Below are 18,916 nucleotides of genomic sequence, written 5' to 3' on the forward strand. Positions count from 1 at the left end.
TGTATCTCTGTATACAGGGAGCTCCCCCTAGTGGTGGCTGCAGACAGGATCTTATCATGTATCTCTGTATACCGGGAGCTCCCCCTAGTGGTGGCTGCAGACAGAATCTTATCATGTATGTATGTATACAGGGAGCTCCCCCTAGTGGTGGCTGTGGGATTTTAAGGCAAAAGTTAAAGCTCTATTACCAAAATTGTGCAGCTTTTCCCTATCCATGACATTCTCACCATTTGCGTCTTCTTCTTGGAGTGACAGCTCAGATGCTGGGGAAATCCCATATGGATTGTACGCGATGATGAAGACCATCTGAACTCCTTTTGGTATCAGAGCAGCACACTGTACCCCAGATGAGGGGCATCTGCTCAGACCAGTCGGTATCCCTTCATTATAATAATATGCTTTATAACCAGAGACATTTATCCATGGTGGATCATTGGGATCTGGCTGAGATACAAAAGCATCACATTAATAAGTGGCGTGGGATAAAGATTAATTAAAGCTATATTAAAGAGATTTTCTGGACTTAATCTTAAACTTAGTCATCAATAGACCGATTAGCTGAGATCTAAACAGTGTACAGAGTCAGAACAGCGCCCCACATCATGCAGTGGCCATTGTTGTGTACTGCAGCTCAGATCACATTCTCTATAATAAGAGGACTCTATGAACATTTAGTTATATCATCCGGGTGCTATAACTTTCTATAATACCATAATGAGGATGGTGATTTCCCGACTTCCATTAGGGAACTGCGGACCAAGAAGCCGCCACACATTAGGAATTTCCTCAGGAGCTGCAGGAAAAAAATTAAAAATGTTCGGATCCTTTCCAAAATATATAATTAACTACAATCTCATCATTTGCAAAAATATGGTCACCCCTCCCACAGATTTACTGCAGTCCTTACACGATACCAAAAATTGGCCCTGCAGAAAAATTTGTCCTCATATTTTTAAATTGAGTCTCTTTTTAGACCAGACCTGGGCAAGGGGCGGCCCGCGGGCCACATCCGGCCCTCCTACTCTCTGTGACCGGCCCGCCTGGCTCAGGGTGTCCTTGCTGGCCGGTCAGTGATGAGGGCAATCTGATCTGTTGTCCGGAGCTCCAGGCTCCGGGAGGCCCGTGGTCAGATTGCCCTCATCACACGCTGCGTGCCGGGCAGGGAACAGAGGACAGATCCTGCAGCACCGCACAGTCAGTGCAGGCAGCGGAACGCAGAAATCTCTCCTCTGTTCCCTGTCCGGCACTTTTCTCTGTGACACACGCGTGCCCTGATATCGTCAGTACGGCGCGCGTGTGTCATTTAAAAAGTTCCCGCCCAGCAGGAGAAGCTGCAGCGGCGGGGGCTGTATGGAGAGAAGCAGCGACTCCTAGGAATACAGCGTCGGCGCAGCCTGGGCATGTGAAAGAGAAGCCGCTCAGCGGGGGGCTCGTACGGAGGTGCCTGAGGAGGGGACAATAAGAAGAGAGGTGAGTGGTTACTAGTAACCTGCGGGGACAATGGGGGGCGGGCAGGCGGGGGGTTAACTGTTGACAAATATTTGGGGTGTAGTGGTTTAGTATATGGGAATGTAGTTTTACAGGTGTGGTATATGGGGGGGTGTAGTGGTGTAGTATATAGTGGTGTAGTATAATACAGGTGTATATAGGGGTGTAGTATAATACTACACCCCTATATACACCTGTATTATACTACACCCCTATATACACCTGTATTATACTACACCACTACACCCCTATATACACCTGTATTATACTACACCCCTATATACACCTGTATAATACAGGTGTATATAGGGGTGTAGTGCTGTAGTATAATACAGGTGTAGTATATAGGAGTGTAGTATAATACAGGTGTATATAGGGGTGTAGTGGTGTAGTATAATACAAGTGTAGTATATAGGCGTGTAGTGATGTAGGTTATCACAGGTGTAGTATATAGTGATGTAGTGCTGCAGTTTATTACAGGTGTAGTATATAGTGATGTAGTATATGACAGGTGTATATAGGGGTGTAGTGATGTAGTATATAGTGGTATAGTATATAGAGGTGCAGTTTATTACAGGTGTAGTGTATAGGGATGTATATTACAGATGTAGTATGTGGAGGGTGTAGTGATGTAGTATATGGGGATTGTGTGTGTGTATGTATGTATACATTGTGTGTATATATATTATATACACACAGTATATATGCGTGTGTGTGTGTGTGTGTGTGTATATATATATATATATATATATATATATATATATATATATATATATATATATATATATATATATATATATATATATATAGTAGAACTGAGTTAATTATATTAGTCCGGCCCTCTAAAACCATCCCAACTTCTCATGCGGCCCCATTGGAAAATTAATTGCCCACCCCTGTTTTAGACCTTACATAATAAATCGCTTGCAATACTCAAATGTGAACAGCAGATGGCGGCAGCATTCACATCTGTGTGATAAAGTCTAAGTGATCAAACCGAAATGAAACTTTTTTTTTTAAACTTTTTTTTTTCCCAAAAGTGTAGCTTTCCACCACAAGTCTCCTATAGTAATGTCAAAAAAAACTATGCTACTTCTAAATATACTGATGGAAAGCTGAAAAACGGTAAACGGGAAAATATCTGTCCCATAATATATAACTTGCAGTGCATTTTATTGCTATTGATGGAAACACATATTTATTCTCCTGTCCATTCCTTCTGTTTCTTTCATAGATAAGCAGCTCCAGAGCTGTCAGGCGGCTGCTCATCACCTGCTCAACCTAATGATAGTGGGTTTATAAAATCTTATATTTAGGTCTTAAATTCTTTGTAGATTTTTTTCATTTTTATTTTATTTATTTTTTGTAATTTTTGTATTTGTAGTGCTCCAAATTCTCATCCAAGTTGCCACCACTAGAGGGAGCCTAAGAGCTTACTGCTTCATATAATCCACTGCTCCCCCTAGTGGTGGCTGCAGTAAGTCACCTTTGGGAGCGCCCTAGTGGCCATAAAGTGCATACCTGAAGGTGGTATCGTATGGGGGGAGCTCCAGTTACTCCAATAACGCTTTCCAAATTTCTCTCTGCATCGAACACGTAAGGAATCTGCTTTACGGATTTTCTTTAATAAAATAACATTATTTTTATTCATTTCTTCCCCGGCCTATGGAATGGATGCAAGAATTAACATTAGAGCCTAATATTCACCAGATTATATTAGTATTTCATGACAAACACCCAAATAGAGTCTCCCCGAGTCTACCCTATGTGAGCTCTTATATGCCAGAGTTTTCTTGCTCACATAATCCAAAATTATTAACACAGATAATACTAACTGCAATGTGATCATTTTCAACAGAAACAGGTCCGATTCTAGAGTAAATGCACATAACATATACTGCACCTGCCGCATAATTCATTATCAGCACTTTTGTAATAGATCTGATACATATTTGTATGTAAAAACAAAAGATATTTTACCACTAGGGGGCGACCTGTAAAAAGCTGACACTGATTTAAATAGTAGATTAGACAGCTCAGCTCTGCCCTCTTGTGGTGACAATGGACTGGTGCACATGATTAATGCTAAAACTTGTCATATATAATCGAGGTTTTTTTTTTTGGTTTTTTTTTTAATGAAAGAGAAGTGACCCCAGATAATGCTTCAGACTCTGACATAAGATGTATCTGTGCTTCACTCTGTAATAGTAGAGATACCTCCAATAAACAGTCTTTACTTTTTTTTTTATTATTATTATTACACACAAACATGGAAGAGAGCATATAAGGGGGGAGACACAGCGCATCGGGGGGGAAACAGTGCACCAAGAGGGAGACAGATCATGGAGGGAGGAGATAGCTCACTGGGGGGGAGACAAAGCACAGGGGGAGACAAAGTAGGGGGGGAGACAGCTTGGAGGGGAAGACAGCTCACTGGAAGAGATACAGGATACAGCACGGGGGGAGACAGCGCACAAGGGGAGACAGTGCACATGGGTAGGAGATAGCTCACTGGGGGGATACAGCACCGGGGGAGACAGTGCATGGGGGGAGGAGACAGATCACTGGGGGGAAACAGCGGACTCAGGGGGCAGACTGCACATGTGGGGGCAGAGACAGCAGAGACAAGGGGAAGATTAGCATATTGGGGGAGACAGTGCAAGAGGGGAGATAGAGATAATGCATGGGGGTGGGGGGGACACAGCATTCCTCACCCTCATGGTATGTGTTAAACTTTAACAATTAAAGGGACCCACGGAGACTATTTTGCCCGGGACTCATGAAAACCTGGAGCCAGACTTTGTGACAGTAATGAGACCCTTCTCTAGATTTTACACTCGCTGTGCAGTTATTTAGTCAGCTCAGTGGTGCCCTCTAGGTTGCACATGTGGGATGACAGGTGCAGCTTTTGGTGCTGAGGCCGCACCTTACAGAGTTGGTGTTGCTCTTCCCATACATCCTTGTATACATTTAGGCCATTTCAACTTTGTTAAAAAAAAATATATTTTACTGTTCATTTATCTCCATTTTGTGGATTTAATCCTGGATTTAGCTGAGAAGGCTGCACATTGTGGACGTGGGAAACATGACATAATGGCGTCATATCCTGTTATTACAGCTCAGGACGATTATCAGCAGCAAAACAGCAGTTTAGATCTGGTGAACGGTTTCAGAGGGGGCGGTTTGTGGCCTCCCGGGGGTTTTCTGGGAACCTCAACTGTAAATGGGAATTAACAAACCACATTCACAGTATCTGAAACAAGCGGATCACGGCCGACGCCCGCACTGACGAGCCGGCCCCCGATACCCCCGAATCATAGAAATACACTGCAATCTACTGTTTCTGTAAGAAGACAGGGTCTTTTTTTAGTGGCTGCGCTCGGGGCTGCTGATGTGATTCATTTTTGGGGTTTGTTCTAAAGTCCATAGTCATTCGAAAGAAAAGACAACAATAAAATAATCGTCCTAGTGACTCAAAAACAAATATGTATTTTTTTTGTTATTTTGATTGTATAAAATTATTAAAACAAAAAGAAACTGTATAAATTTGGTTTTGCGTTCATCAAGAAGCACGTAATTTAATTTATACAGTAAACGCCATAAAATGAAAGTCAAACAGAAAAGTTTTTCAATTTAATAATATTGGGCCTTTAAAAAATACAAAGAAAGCAAAGAAAGCCTCAAACTGCAAACAAAGAAGTTACAGCTCTGAGAAGACAGGATGGAAGAGCAAAAAGAAAATCCCAGAGTCATAAAGACCAAAATGAGTTTCTTCCATAGAGGGTTAGTGATCGCAAAAGTCTAACAGGGCTTCAAATTAATAGGGAACCCTTTAATATATATGTGTATAAGAGAGATAGAGAGAGAGTGCGAGGGAAAGAGAGAGAGAAAGAGAGAAGGGAGAGAGAGAACGAGAAAGGGAGGGAGAGAGAGAGTGCGAGGGAAAGAGAGAGAGAAAGAGAGAAGGAGAGGGGGGAGAAAGGGAGGGAGAGAGAGAGTGCGAGGGAAAGAGAGAGAGAAAGAGAGAAGGAGAGGGGGGAGAAAGGGAGGGAGAGAGAGAAAAAAGAGAAAGGGAGAGAGAGAACGAGAAAGAGGGAGAGAGAGAACGAGAGAGGGAGAGAAATAGAGAGACAGAAAAAAAGAGAAAGAGAGAGAGAAAGAAAGCCTCAAACCGCAAACAAAGAAGTTACAGCTCTGAGAAGACAGGATGGAAAAAGCAGAAAGAAAATCCCAGAGTCATAAAGACCAAAATGCTTTTCTTCCATAGGGGGTTAGTGATCGCAAAAGTCGAACAGAGCTTAAAATTAATAGGGAACTGTCCCTTTAATATATATGTGTATAAGAGAGATGGAGGGGGAGCGGGAGAGGAAGAGAAAGAGAGGGAGAGAGAGGGAAGAGAGAGAAAAAGAGAGGGAGGGAAAGAGAAAGAAATGGAGAGAGAAAGAGGGAGAGATAAAGAGAGAGGGAGAGAGAGAGAAAAAGAGAAAGAAAGGGAGAGAGAAAGAGGGAGAGAGAGAAAGAAAGGTCCTGACAATAAAGCATATTTGAATTGAATTGAGTTGAGAGAAAGAGAGAGGGAAAGTGAAAGAGAGAAAAAGAGAAACAAAAAGGGAGGGAGAGAAAGGAAGAGAGAGAGAAAAAGAGAGAAAGAAAGAGAGAGATAACATAATGTTGCGTGCACGTTTGAGAATGGAGCGTCACTCACCAGGGTCCAGTTCGGCCGTTTCAGGGTCTTGTACTCCACTTCACAATGGTTTTGGTTTTCTGACGTTTGATTTCTCCAATTTATGTAAATTATGAGGTTTGTATCAGAGCTATTCATCTTCCTGATCACCGGGGGCCGGGGAACCACTATGGAGGACAAGACCAATAATAGATCAGAATTACAAATACGTCAAAGAAGCGATAATCGTGTCGTTGTCCGTCCTCTGGACACAATGTGTCAGGTTGTGGTGGAGCGTTAGTTACGTGACTGTTACTTTCAGCTTTGTTTTCTGCAGACGACAATAACGTCAGAGATAAAAGAGATGAGATTTTTCTGGTTTTATCATGTAGGTGAGTAGATCTGATCATGTCACTGGGGGTTAAGTATCACAATTACCTATATCTGCCGGATGGAATTTTACAATCTCCGATTCACTTTGATTCAGTTGGTTTGAAGCAAAAATCTGAATCTGCCGCGTCTCGTTCTGAGTCACATTCACAGGGAAACGCACAGAGGCGACAGTCGTGTTCTTAGCATCGTCTCCTCCTGTCTGCAGACTAAAGCATCATCATATTAGAAATCTATCATTAATACATTTTGCACTATGAGACGGTTAGGATTTCCTTGTAAATGAATAGACCTTTTACATAATAAAGCAGCTTCTTCTCCTAGAATCCCCCAGGACCTTCCATTCACTTCACAATAGACAATATGATTTGTTAACTCCATACCCGAAGCTCCAGCCTTTAGCCTCACTTAGACTTACACTGAGGAGCAAAAGGGTAACAATGTTTTGAACTTTTCACTTTCCGGCTCCATATCTCACCATCCACTGCATCTTTGACCTTCATTTTATAGACAATCATCTTGTCTATCTCATACATAAATGTGATGCAGCTATTTAACATATGATTAGTTATGCAGATTCTTGTCATGTCACTGCATTGTTACTGTTTTGCTCTTTTCTTCCTGTATACTACAAATTACAACCTGTTCTCACATTCTCTATTACCTCAGTGTGTTATTAGGTTGATTCCCAAGTGAAAGTCACTAGTTTGAATCAAGAAGCAGCCATGAAGAAGATTTCCCAAGAAAAGAGAAACAGCGTCATCCAGCTCATCGATAGCGGTTGGCCAAGAAAATTGCCAAACTGCATCATGTGAGGCCATGACAGGTGGAAGAATAAGAAATGAAGTCCGTCCATCCATTCAAAAGCCAAGAGGTGACGTTCAGGCAAAATATCATAGTCAACAAGTCGCCTCATCACAAGGTCTATCAATTCTGGTGACACCCGGCAGTGGAGGCGGCTCGTCTGCCCCATAATAGTGAGATTACAGACATCCATGCAAGCCCCGAGCGTCACATGTTACACAAGTCTGGAATGGTGGCCCGAAAAAATGTGAAGAAGCCAAGACTTGAATATCGTCATAAGAAGCGTCAGCTCAAGATTACAAAGAAGAACGAAAAGTGGAAAATTAGAAATAGGTGATTTGGAGAGATGAGACAAAAGTCAATAGACGGCTCTGATGGGAGGAAATGGAGGAAATGGTTCTGGAAGAAACAAGAGGAAAAGGGGCGAACGGATCGAGAAAATGAGGGAACTGTCAGGGGGTTTCACAGCCAAAGGCGTTGGATACTTGACCAGGATGAATGGTGGTCTCAGCACTGAGCTATATGTGATGATCCTACAAGATAAATTACTTCATACACTCGAGTATTATGGGTAGGAAAAGGACGACAGTGTTCCAGCAGAACAGTGACCCGAATCATACGCCGAGATTGGAGAAGAAATGGTTCAATGACAATGAAGTAGAGGAGCTGGATTGTCCCCACAGTCCCCAGACCTTAACCCAAACCAACACTTGTGGGTGAAGAAAAAGCTGTATACATACCCAAGTGAGCAACCAGTATACACCAACACTGGGAACGTGTAGAAGAGACCTGACCAGTATACACCAACACTGGGAACATGTAGAAGAGACTTGACCAGTATACACCAACACTGGGAATGTGGAGAAGAGATCTGACCAGTATACACCAACACTGGGAATGTGTAGAAGAGACCTGACCAGTATACACCAACACTGGGAACGTGAAGAAGAGACCTGACCAGTATACACCAACACTGGGAACGTGAAGAAGAGACCTGACCAGTATACACCAACACTGGGAACGTGTAGAAGAGACCTGACCAGTATACACCAACACTGGGAACGTGGAGAAGAGACCTGACCAGTATACACCAACACTGGGAACGTGGAGAAGAGACCTGACCAGTATACACCAACACTGGGAACATGGAGAAGAGACCTGACCAGTATACACCAACACTGGGAACGTGGAGAAGAGACCTGACCAGTATACACCAACACTGGGAACGTGAAGAAGAGACCTGACCAGTATACACCAACACTGGGAACGTGTAGAAGAGACCTGACCAGTATACACCAACACTGGGAACGTGGAGAAGAGACCTGACCAGTATACACCAACACTGGGAATGTGGAGAAGAGATCTGACCAGTATACACCAACACTGGGAATGTGTAGAAGAGACCTGACCAGTATACACCAACACTGGGAACGTGAAGAAGAGACCTGACCAGTATACACCAACACTGGGAACGTGAAGAAGAGACCTGACCAGTATACACCAACACTGGGAACGTGTAGAAGAGACCTGACCAGTATACACCAACACTGGGAACGTGGAGAAGAGACCTGACCAGTATACACCAACACTGGGAACGTGGAGAAGAGACCTGACCAGTATACACCAACACTGGGAACGTGGAGAAGAGACCTGACCAGTATACACCAACACTGGGAACGTGGAGAAGAGACCTGACCAGTATACACCAACACTGGGAACGTGAAGAAGAGACCTGACCAGTATACACCAACACTGGGAACGTGTAGAAGAGACCTGACCAGTATACACCAACACTGGGAACGTGGAGAAGAGACCTGACCAGTATACACCAACACTGGGAACGTGGGAAGAGACCTGACCAGTATACACCAACACTGGGAACGTGGAGAAGAGACCTGACCAGTATACACCAACACTGGGAACGTGGAGAAGAGACCTGACCAGTATACACCAACACTGGGAACGTGAAGAAGTGACCTGACCAGTATACACCAACACTGGGAATGTGGAGAAGAGATCTGACCAGTATACACCAACACTGGGAACGTGGAGAAGAGACCTGACCACTCTACACTGACACTGGGAACGTGGAGAAGAGACCTGACCAGTATACACCAACACTGGGAACATGGAGAAGAGACCTGACCAGTATACACCCACACTGGGAACCTGGAGAAGAGACCTGACCAGTATACACCAACACTGGGAACATGGAGAAGAGACCTGACCAGTATACACCCACACTGGGAACCTGGAGAAGAGACCTGACCAGTATACACCAACACTGGGAACATGGAGAAGAGACCTGACCAGTATACACCGACACTGGGAACGTGGAGAAGAGACCTGACCAGTATACACCAACACTGGGAACGTGGAGAAGAGACCTGACCAGTATACACCGACACTGGGAACGTGGAGAAGAGACCTGACCAGTATACACCAACACTGGGAACGTGGAGAAGAGACCTGACCAGTATACACCAACACTGGGAACGTGGAGAAGAGACCTGACCAGTATACACCAACACTGGGAACGTGAAGAAGAGACCTGACCAGTATACACCAACACTGGGAACGTGTAGAAGAGACCTGACCAGTATACACCAACACTGGGAACGTGGAGAAGAGACCTGACCAGTATACACCAACACTGGGAACGTGGAGAAGAGACCTGACCAGTATACACCAACACTGGGAACGTGGAGAAGAGACCTGACCAGTATACACCAACACTGGGAACGTGGAGAAGAGACCTGACCAGTATACACCAACACTGGGAACGTGAAGAAGTGACCTGACCAGTATACACCAACACTGGGAATGTGGAGAAGAGATCTGACCAGTATACACCCACACTGGGAACGTGGAGAAGAGACCTGACCAGTATACACCAACACTGGGAATGTGGAGAAGAGATCTGACCAGTATACACCAACACTGGGAACGTGGAGAAGAGACCTGACCACTCTACACTGACACTGGGAACGTGGAGAAGAGACCTGACCAGTATACACCAACACTGGGAACATGGAGAAGAGACCTGACCAGTATACACCAACACTGGGAACGTGGAGAAGAGACCTGACCAGTATACACCAACACTGGGAACGTGGAGAAGAGACCTGACCAGTATACACCAACACTGGGAACGTGGAGAAGAGACCTGACCAGTATACACCAACACTGGGAACGTGAAGAAGTGACCTGACCAGTATACACCAACACTGGGAATGTGGAGAAGAGATCTGACCAGTATACACCCACACTGGGAACGTGGAGAAGAGACCTGACCAGTATACACCAACACTGGGAATGTGGAGAAGAGATCTGACCAGTATACACCAACACTGGGAACGTGGAGAAGAGACCTGACCACTCTACACTGACACTGGGAACGTGGAGAAGAGACCTGACCAGTATACACCAACACTGGGAACATGGAGAAGAGACCTGACCAGTATACACCAACACTGGGAACGTGGAGAAGAGACCTGACCAGTATACACCAACACTGGGAACGTGGAGAAGAGACCTGACCAGTATACACCAACACTGGGAACGTGAAGAAGAGACCTGACCAGTATACACCAACACTGGGAACGTGTAGAAGAGACCTGACCAGTATACACCAACACTGGGAACGTGGAGAAGAGACCTGACCAGTATACACCAACACTGGGAACGTGGAGAAGAGACCTGACCAGTATACACCAACACTGGGAACGTGGAGAAGAGACCTGACCAGTATACACCAACACTGGGAACGTGGAGAAGAGACCTGACCAGTATACACCAACACTGGGAACGTGAAGAAGTGACCTGACCAGTATACACCAACACTGGGAATGTGGAGAAGAGATCTGACCAGTATACACCAACACTGGGAACGTGGAGAAGAGACCTGACCACTCTACACTGACACTGGGAACGTGGAGAAGAGACCTGACCAGTATACACCAACACTGGGAACATGGAGAAGAGACCTGACCAGTATACACCCACACTGGGAACCTGGAGAAGAGACCTGACCAGTATACACCAACACTGGGAACATGGAGAAGAGACCTGACCAGTATACACCCACACTGGGAACCTGGAGAAGAGACCTGACCAGTATACACCAACACTGGGAACATGGAGAAGAGACCTGACCAGTATACACCGACACTGGGAACGTGGAGAAGAGACCTGACCAGTATACACCAACACTGGGAACGTGGAGAAGAGACCTGACCAGTATACACCGACACTGGGAACGTGGAGAAGAGACCTGACCAGTATACACCAACACTGGGAACGTGGAGAAGAGACCTGACCAGTATACACCAACACTGGGAACGTGGAGAAGAGACCTGACCAGTATACACCAACACTGGGAACGTGAAGAAGAGACCTGACCAGTATACACCAACACTGGGAACGTGTAGAAGAGACCTGACCAGTATACACCAACACTGGGAACGTGGAGAAGAGACCTGACCAGTATACACCAACACTGGGAACGTGGAGAAGAGACCTGACCAGTATACACCAACACTGGGAACGTGGAGAAGAGACCTGACCAGTATACACCAACACTGGGAACGTGGAGAAGAGACCTGACCAGTATACACCAACACTGGGAACGTGAAGAAGTGACCTGACCAGTATACACCAACACTGGGAATGTGGAGAAGAGATCTGACCAGTATACACCCACACTGGGAACGTGGAGAAGAGACCTGACCAGTATACACCAACACTGGGAATGTGGAGAAGAGATCTGACCAGTATACACCAACACTGGGAACGTGGAGAAGAGGCCTGACCACTCTACACTGACACTGGGAACGTGGAGAAGAGACCTGACCAGTATACACCAACACTGGGAACATGGAGAAGAGACCTGACCAGTATACACCAACACTGGGAACGTGGAGAAGAGACCTGACCAGTATACACCAACACTGGGAACGTGGAGAAGAGACCTGACCAGTATACACCAACACTGGGAACGTGGAGAAGAGACCTGACCAGTATACACCAACACTGGGAACGTGAAGAAGTGACCTGACCAGTATACACCAACACTGGGAATGTGGAGAAGAGATCTGACCAGTATACACCCACACTGGGAACGTGGAGAAGAGACCTGACCAGTATACACCAACACTGGGAATGTGGAGAAGAGATCTGACCAGTATACACCCACACTGGGAACGTGAAGAAGTGACCTGACCAGTATACACCAACACTGGGAATGTGGAGAAGAGATCTGACCAGTATACACCAACACTGGGAACGTGGAGAAGAGACCTGACCACTCTACACTGACACTGGGAACGTGGAGAAGAGACCTGACCAGTATACACCAACACTGGGAACATGGAGAAGAGACCTGACCAGTATACACCCACACTGGGAACCTGGAGAAGAGACCTGACCAGTATACACCAACACTGGGAACATGGAGAAGAGACCTGACCAGTATACACCCACACTGGGAACCTGGAGAAGAGACCTGACCAGTATACACCAACACTGGGAACATGGAGAAGAGACCTGACCAGTATACACCGACACTGGGAACGTGGAGAAGAGACCTGACCAGTATACACCAACACTGGGAACGTGGAGAAGAGACCTGACCAGTATACACCGACACTGGGAACGTGGAGAAGAGACCTGACCAGTATACACCAACACTGGGAACGTGGAGAAGAGACCTGACCAGTATACACCAACACTGGGAACGTGGAGAAGAGATCTGGGAGTAGATTTCGGTGGAGACATGCTTGAATCTGATCGAGAGCTCAGAAGGATTCAGGCAGAGCTAAAAGCCAAAGGAGATTAGCAATGAGATCAGATATGGAGCCTGGAAGTCAAAAGTACATAACATTGTTACCCTTTTGCTCGTCAGCGCAAGTTAAAAACCTTTGACTCATTAATCTCTATGTTTACAAAAGAAAGTAAGAGATCTAATAAATCTTATGATAATATTGTATAAAATATAATTTGCATAAAAGGTGAAGATTGAATAATCTAATTTAGCCCCAAACCAATCACATAGTGGGTCAGAAAACAACGACATCCCCATCTTTATTATTATGAGGCAACCTGACAATGCCAAAGCTGCAATGAAAAAGATGGGAAGGTCTCACAAGACTCAATGGATTCACTTTACTGATTTATCTCTTTACTGTACGCAAAGATAAAAGATAAAATTCTGCCTGCATCCAACACTAGGGGGCGCTCCAAACACACTTCTTTATTATTGTGTTTGGTCTATAGATGGAGCAGGAGCCCGCATTCTTATAGCTTATTATTATTATTAATAATAATAGTAATAATAATAATAAGAATAATTTAAAATAATAATTCCTCCAGAGTTGTTAATTTGCTTTTATATAGAACCAGAGATGCAAATATTAAAATATGGTGTGGATTATGGTTTGTGGCAGCTGCATGTGTGACCACAAGTGGCTGATGCTAAAAGATGGAAGTGGCGTAAAGAGAGATCCTAACCGTAGACGCCTGTTACACCTCTACCACAGTTGGGTGTCATACTGATATACACGACATATACCGTGTGTGGGATCATGTGAAGACTTGTGTCATGAAATTCTAGAATACGGATATAAAAAATAAAATATCAGTCAATCTAATAAGTATGCATGGTATGCATCTATCTACAGTCGTGGCCAGAAGTTTTCAGACTGACACAAATTTTGTTTTTAGCAGTTTGTAGCTTCAGTGAAGTTGGTTTCTTTGGTTACTGAAGTACAATTAGAAACATTGTATCAGTTTTTACACTTTTATTGACAAATACATGAAGTTTCTGTAACACTGAATATTCCCAGCGCTGACGCTGATTTCTCCGGACTTCTGCCCCTCGTTCCAGCGGCTGGATATCGGCTCCTGGGCAGGTCCTGACTTATGACCAATTCTTGTCTCATCAGTTCTCGGAGATTATCACAATTCTGGGGTTTTGCTTGTTCGTTTCTGTAAACTGACCCTGATTTTCTCAATCAGATTGCGTTTCCAGGCCATAGACCCAAAATTTCAATGTTTGGTTCACCAAACCAATTAGTTCTCATTTATGCCCTGTGACATGGCCTCCGTTATACTAGAAAACGCATCATCGTCACATTGTCCTGGAGGATCAGAGAATTTGCTCTTGGAGGAGGTTTAGATCCCATTCATTATTCATGGTAGTGTTGTTAGGCAAAATTGAGTGAGCCCCCTACATAGATGAGAAGCCCTCACAAATGAGTGGTCTCAGGATGCATTACTGTTGACAAGACACAGGACTCATGGCAACGCTCAACTTTTCTTCTCCAATACTTCTCCCAGATACGTTTACCATAGTCCTTTGCAGTCCAATCCCTGCACTTCTTACAGAATGTCAGTCTGTCCTTAGTGTTATTCTTGGACAGAAGTGGCTTTTTTGCTGTCCTTCTTGACACCAGCTTGGTCTCCAAAAGCCTTCACCTCACTGTGCGTGCAGATGCACTGACACTGCCTGCTGCCATTCCAGAGCAAGCTCTCTGCTGGTGCCGTCTGCTGCAATTTCAGAGCAAGCTCTGCACTGGTGCCGCCTGCTGCTATTCCAGATCAAGCTCTGTGCTGGTGCTGCCATTCCAGAGCAAGCTCTGCACTGGTGCTGCCTGCTGCCATTTCAGAGCAAGCTCTGCACTGGTGCCACCTGCTGCCATTCCGGAGCAAGCTCTGCACTGGTGCCGCCTGCTGCCATTCCAGAGCAAGCTCTGCACTGGGGCTGCCTGCTGCCATTCCAGAGCAAGCTCTGCACTGGGGCCGCCTGCTGCCATTCCAGAGCAATCTCTGAACTGGTGCCACCTGCTGCCATTCCGGAGCAAGCTCTGCACTGGTGCCGCCTGCTACCATTCCGGAGCAAGCTCTGCACTGGGGCTGCCTGCTGTCATTCCAGAGCAAGGTCTGCACTGGAGCCGCCTGCTGCCATTCCAGAGCAAGCTCTGCACTGGGTCCGCCTGCTGCCATTCCAGAGCAAGCTCTGCACTGGTGTTGAGCTGATACTGAAGATTAATCCTCCTTAAGAGACAGTCCTGGCACTTGCTGGACTCTCTTGGGTACTATGAAACCTTCTTCACGGCAATTAAACAACTGTCTTTGAATGGGTTATTATTTATTAAATATATCTTTATATGGCAATTACTTTCTAATTTTTGGGTAATTCAGTGAATCCAACTTTCAACCAGCAAATTTTGTGAAAACTAAAATTTCTGGTCAGTTTCAAAACTTTTGGCCACAACTATATCTGACAAGTATTATGTATCTATCTAATACCTATCTCGCTATCTATCATCTATCTTATATTGATCTAATAAGTATCTTCTGATTTGCCAGAATGACCTGATGACTTCAGATTTCAGATCAGTCAACGATGAAGTGTCATAAGTTCCCATGTATATGTAGCAACTAAAGTCGTATGTTTCGCACTTTGCCGTGTACATGAAGTTATAGGATGCGGCTAATAATAAAAGTACGATATTTTCTTATAATTTTCTTCCAAGAACATTCTATGGTCACATGAGTTCTCTATCAACTTATCGCAATGAGGAAATATATCACTTGATTTTCCGTAAATTCCGTTCTTCATTCTGATGGAGGACGATAACTTTTTGCTCTAATTGCTGATCGTTTCCTTTTTGCTTTTCTAGAGATCTAATCACTTTTATGAAGATGAAAAATAAAACTAGGAGGAGCGAGATCAATGTATCAGATAATATAAGAATCTGCAGCGCTAATCACTATGATATGACGGCAATTGTGACAGTCATCGGGCTGATCACCTTCTGCGCTGAACCAACGTGTAACATCGGTGCTAACATCGTCTGTACTTTCCTGCTCTATTGACTTTATGTGCAAACGAGGTGAAGGCAACAAATTAAGAACTAACGACTAAAACATTGCAAATATTTTTTGAGGATTTCATTTCTCAGTGATGATGATGTGCAATGTGGACCCTCTGTGATTGGCTGAAATCTGTTGAGGGATCTGGTAGCAAATTAAGGGGGGGATGTCTGTTATTATTTATATAGCGATTCATAATTAAATAATGAAAGAGGATAGACAAAATACTCAGCCACAGATAGTACAACTCTTTCATGTAAATATCAGCATAGATAGTGCTGACTCCCTCTTTTTCCATGTAAATGAATTATATACAGATAGTACTGCCTCCTTGTTTCTCCAAGTAAATGATATTGACACTGTTGTCCTGTTCTTCTATGTAAATGATATAGGCAAAGATAGTATTGTGTCCTATCTCTCTATGTACATCAAATTGGCACAAGAGACTACTGCCTCCCTGTTTTTACCTGTAAATAATATAGACACAGATAATACTACCTCCTTGTCTCTCCAAGTAAATTAAATAGACTTTCGATGAAAATTATATAGGCACAGCAGGACTGCCTCTCTGCCTTTTTTTATGAAAATGATATAGGTATCGTGTCACGACACAGACTTAGGGAAGGTAGATTGTGAGCCCCAATGGGGACAGTGTTGCCAATCTATGTAAAGCGCTGTGGAATTAATAGCGCTATATAAATGAATAAAATTATTATTATTATTATGTGAGGTACAACACACAGCAGACAGGGGTTTTACCAAGATAAACAAGGGGTACTCTGGGGACACATTAACAATGGTAGGCCCTGATGCTAGTAAGAGGGAAGATTGACACCTCTTCCACTTACTTGCTGCTGTACCCTGTGCTCCTAGCCAGTCCCTATACAGGTTCCTCATCTGTTGCTGAGCCGGGACCTGAAGCCCTGAGGGATCCTGCAGTATGCCCTGGCTAGGGAATGGGAAGGTAAGGATCATTAGTCCCACCCCTGCACTAAAACACACCAAGGGAAGGTAAGCTGGCCGGGGTTAAAACAACACACTAACTCCAACAACTAGGCTGCAGTCAGGCACCAGTACTGCTGCCTACACCGCTATCAACAGCAAGGACTTCAGCAGCTCCTTCCACCTCCAGGCCCAGAATCCAAATGAATGAGAATAACCAGCACCCTGTGCTGGAAGCAGAGGGTATAAAAAGGGGCTGGGAGTGGTCCCAAACCAGAAACAACTGACCAGGAGTCAGAAGCTGACATTAACCCTTGCCGCACCCAAAGAAAGAAAACACGTTTAATATATAGAGTCTCAGATGACAATGAGGGACTCTAGTCCTGATCCTGTCACTAGTCTTAAAATACACAGAGACGGCCCCGACACATAGATAGTAATGCTTCTATATAGACACAGAAAGTACTGCCTTTCAATCTTTCCATCTAAATAGCATTGGCACAGATAGTACTGCTTCCTTGTCTCTACATATAAATAAAGTAGACATATACAGTGCTGCAGGTTAGATTGTGGGAGAGATCCTGGGCTTGGGTGCGACATCTACAACTGAATCCTGTGAGACCCCGCCACATATATGACTTTATTCACTTATGTATTGGAGCATCTTTTGGAGTTTTTTACCATAAAATTATTTTTCCAATAAATATTTGCTAAAAAAAATGAGTCATAATTTAAACTCAATAGACCAAACTATAATAAATGTGGTGTTTGGTGCCATTTGCGTCTATTATTTTACATGCGCCACCCCTGAGTGACAAAAAGGAGAAGAAAAACTTAATTTCTAAAGAAGGTGGAATCAAGAAAATCCATCTGGATAAGCAACACGAGGAAAGATCTATTTCAGAAAACTTACTTCTTTAAATGCACTTCATAGCGAGTGGATAATCCGGTGATCCGGCCGGTGTCCCATTCACATATCATCTCCGTAGAAAACTCTTCCACGCGACATTGAATGTTTACAGGTCGGTCCGGAGGATCTGGGTTGGTGAAAGAAAATTTAATAGACAAATTAAAAAATAATGCAGAAAAAAGTGGGGTCCGCTACACCTTAAGTCCTCCCCTATGTGCCTTTTCAAGCTTTTAGGTTCTGTAGTTTTCCTATATCCTCAGATTTTGGGCAATAGTTTTCATGTCTTGTTTAGACACTGGTGTAACGAATACACAAACGCAACGATTCCCCATACAGATTTCCAGAGTAAAAGAAATCTGTGGATCCACCAATAAGAGGGAAACAAAGGTGTCACGGTTCTGATGTGTGGAGTATCATGTCTTGTTATATTTTGCCATGCTGTTCTGCAGAGCCGGTACTTGCTGTTCCATCACGCAGAGCCTTTTGCAGGTTTGGATGCTCTGCTGTTTGACTTGAATACCTATGGACGGGTTGCCTCTCTGCTCTGGGTTCTATGCTGGTCCTGGGAGGTGCCTACGCAGATGCTGCTCGTTCCTGGTGATTGCTCTGCTTCATTGGGAGCATGCTCTCCCAGAACGTTACCAGTCATACTTCCTGGTTATACAGTAGTGCTCTTGGCTCTCGTAGTGTTTGGTAATCTGATCTTGGCACTCGACTCTGGACTGTTGTTGACTCTTCTCTGTCTGCACCCCTGTCTTTGTCATTACCTCCTGGCTTCTGAACTCGGACCTTATCCTGACCACGTCCCCACCTGCTCTCTGTATTCTGTTTGTACTCCCCAGGAA

The 18,916-nt window shown here is 44.4% G+C and overlaps 1 protein-coding gene across 1 annotated transcript in view; it reads right to left on the reverse strand.

Annotated features, from left to right (window-relative positions):
- The window catches only part of IL23R (interleukin 23 receptor), a 42,864-nt gene that overhangs the window by 15,590 nt on the left and 8,358 nt on the right, over positions 1 to 18,916 (reverse strand). Inside the window, exons 4-9 of the mRNA XM_075321137.1 lie at positions 18,075 to 18,198; positions 6,590 to 6,750; positions 6,194 to 6,339; positions 3,010 to 3,151; positions 711 to 793; positions 228 to 444 (exon numbers count right to left, since the gene is read on the reverse strand). Of these exons, the coding sequence (XP_075177252.1) occupies positions 228 to 444; positions 711 to 793; positions 3,010 to 3,151; positions 6,194 to 6,339; positions 6,590 to 6,750; positions 18,075 to 18,198 (873 nt within the window). The remainder of the gene's footprint in view (positions 1 to 227; positions 445 to 710; positions 794 to 3,009; positions 3,152 to 6,193; positions 6,340 to 6,589; positions 6,751 to 18,074; positions 18,199 to 18,916) is intronic.

Source organism: Anomaloglossus baeobatrachus, chromosome 8 (assembly GCF_048569485.1).
Source record: "Anomaloglossus baeobatrachus isolate aAnoBae1 chromosome 8, aAnoBae1.hap1, whole genome shotgun sequence".
NCBI classification, from domain to species: Eukaryota; Metazoa; Chordata; class Amphibia; order Anura; family Aromobatidae; genus Anomaloglossus; species Anomaloglossus baeobatrachus.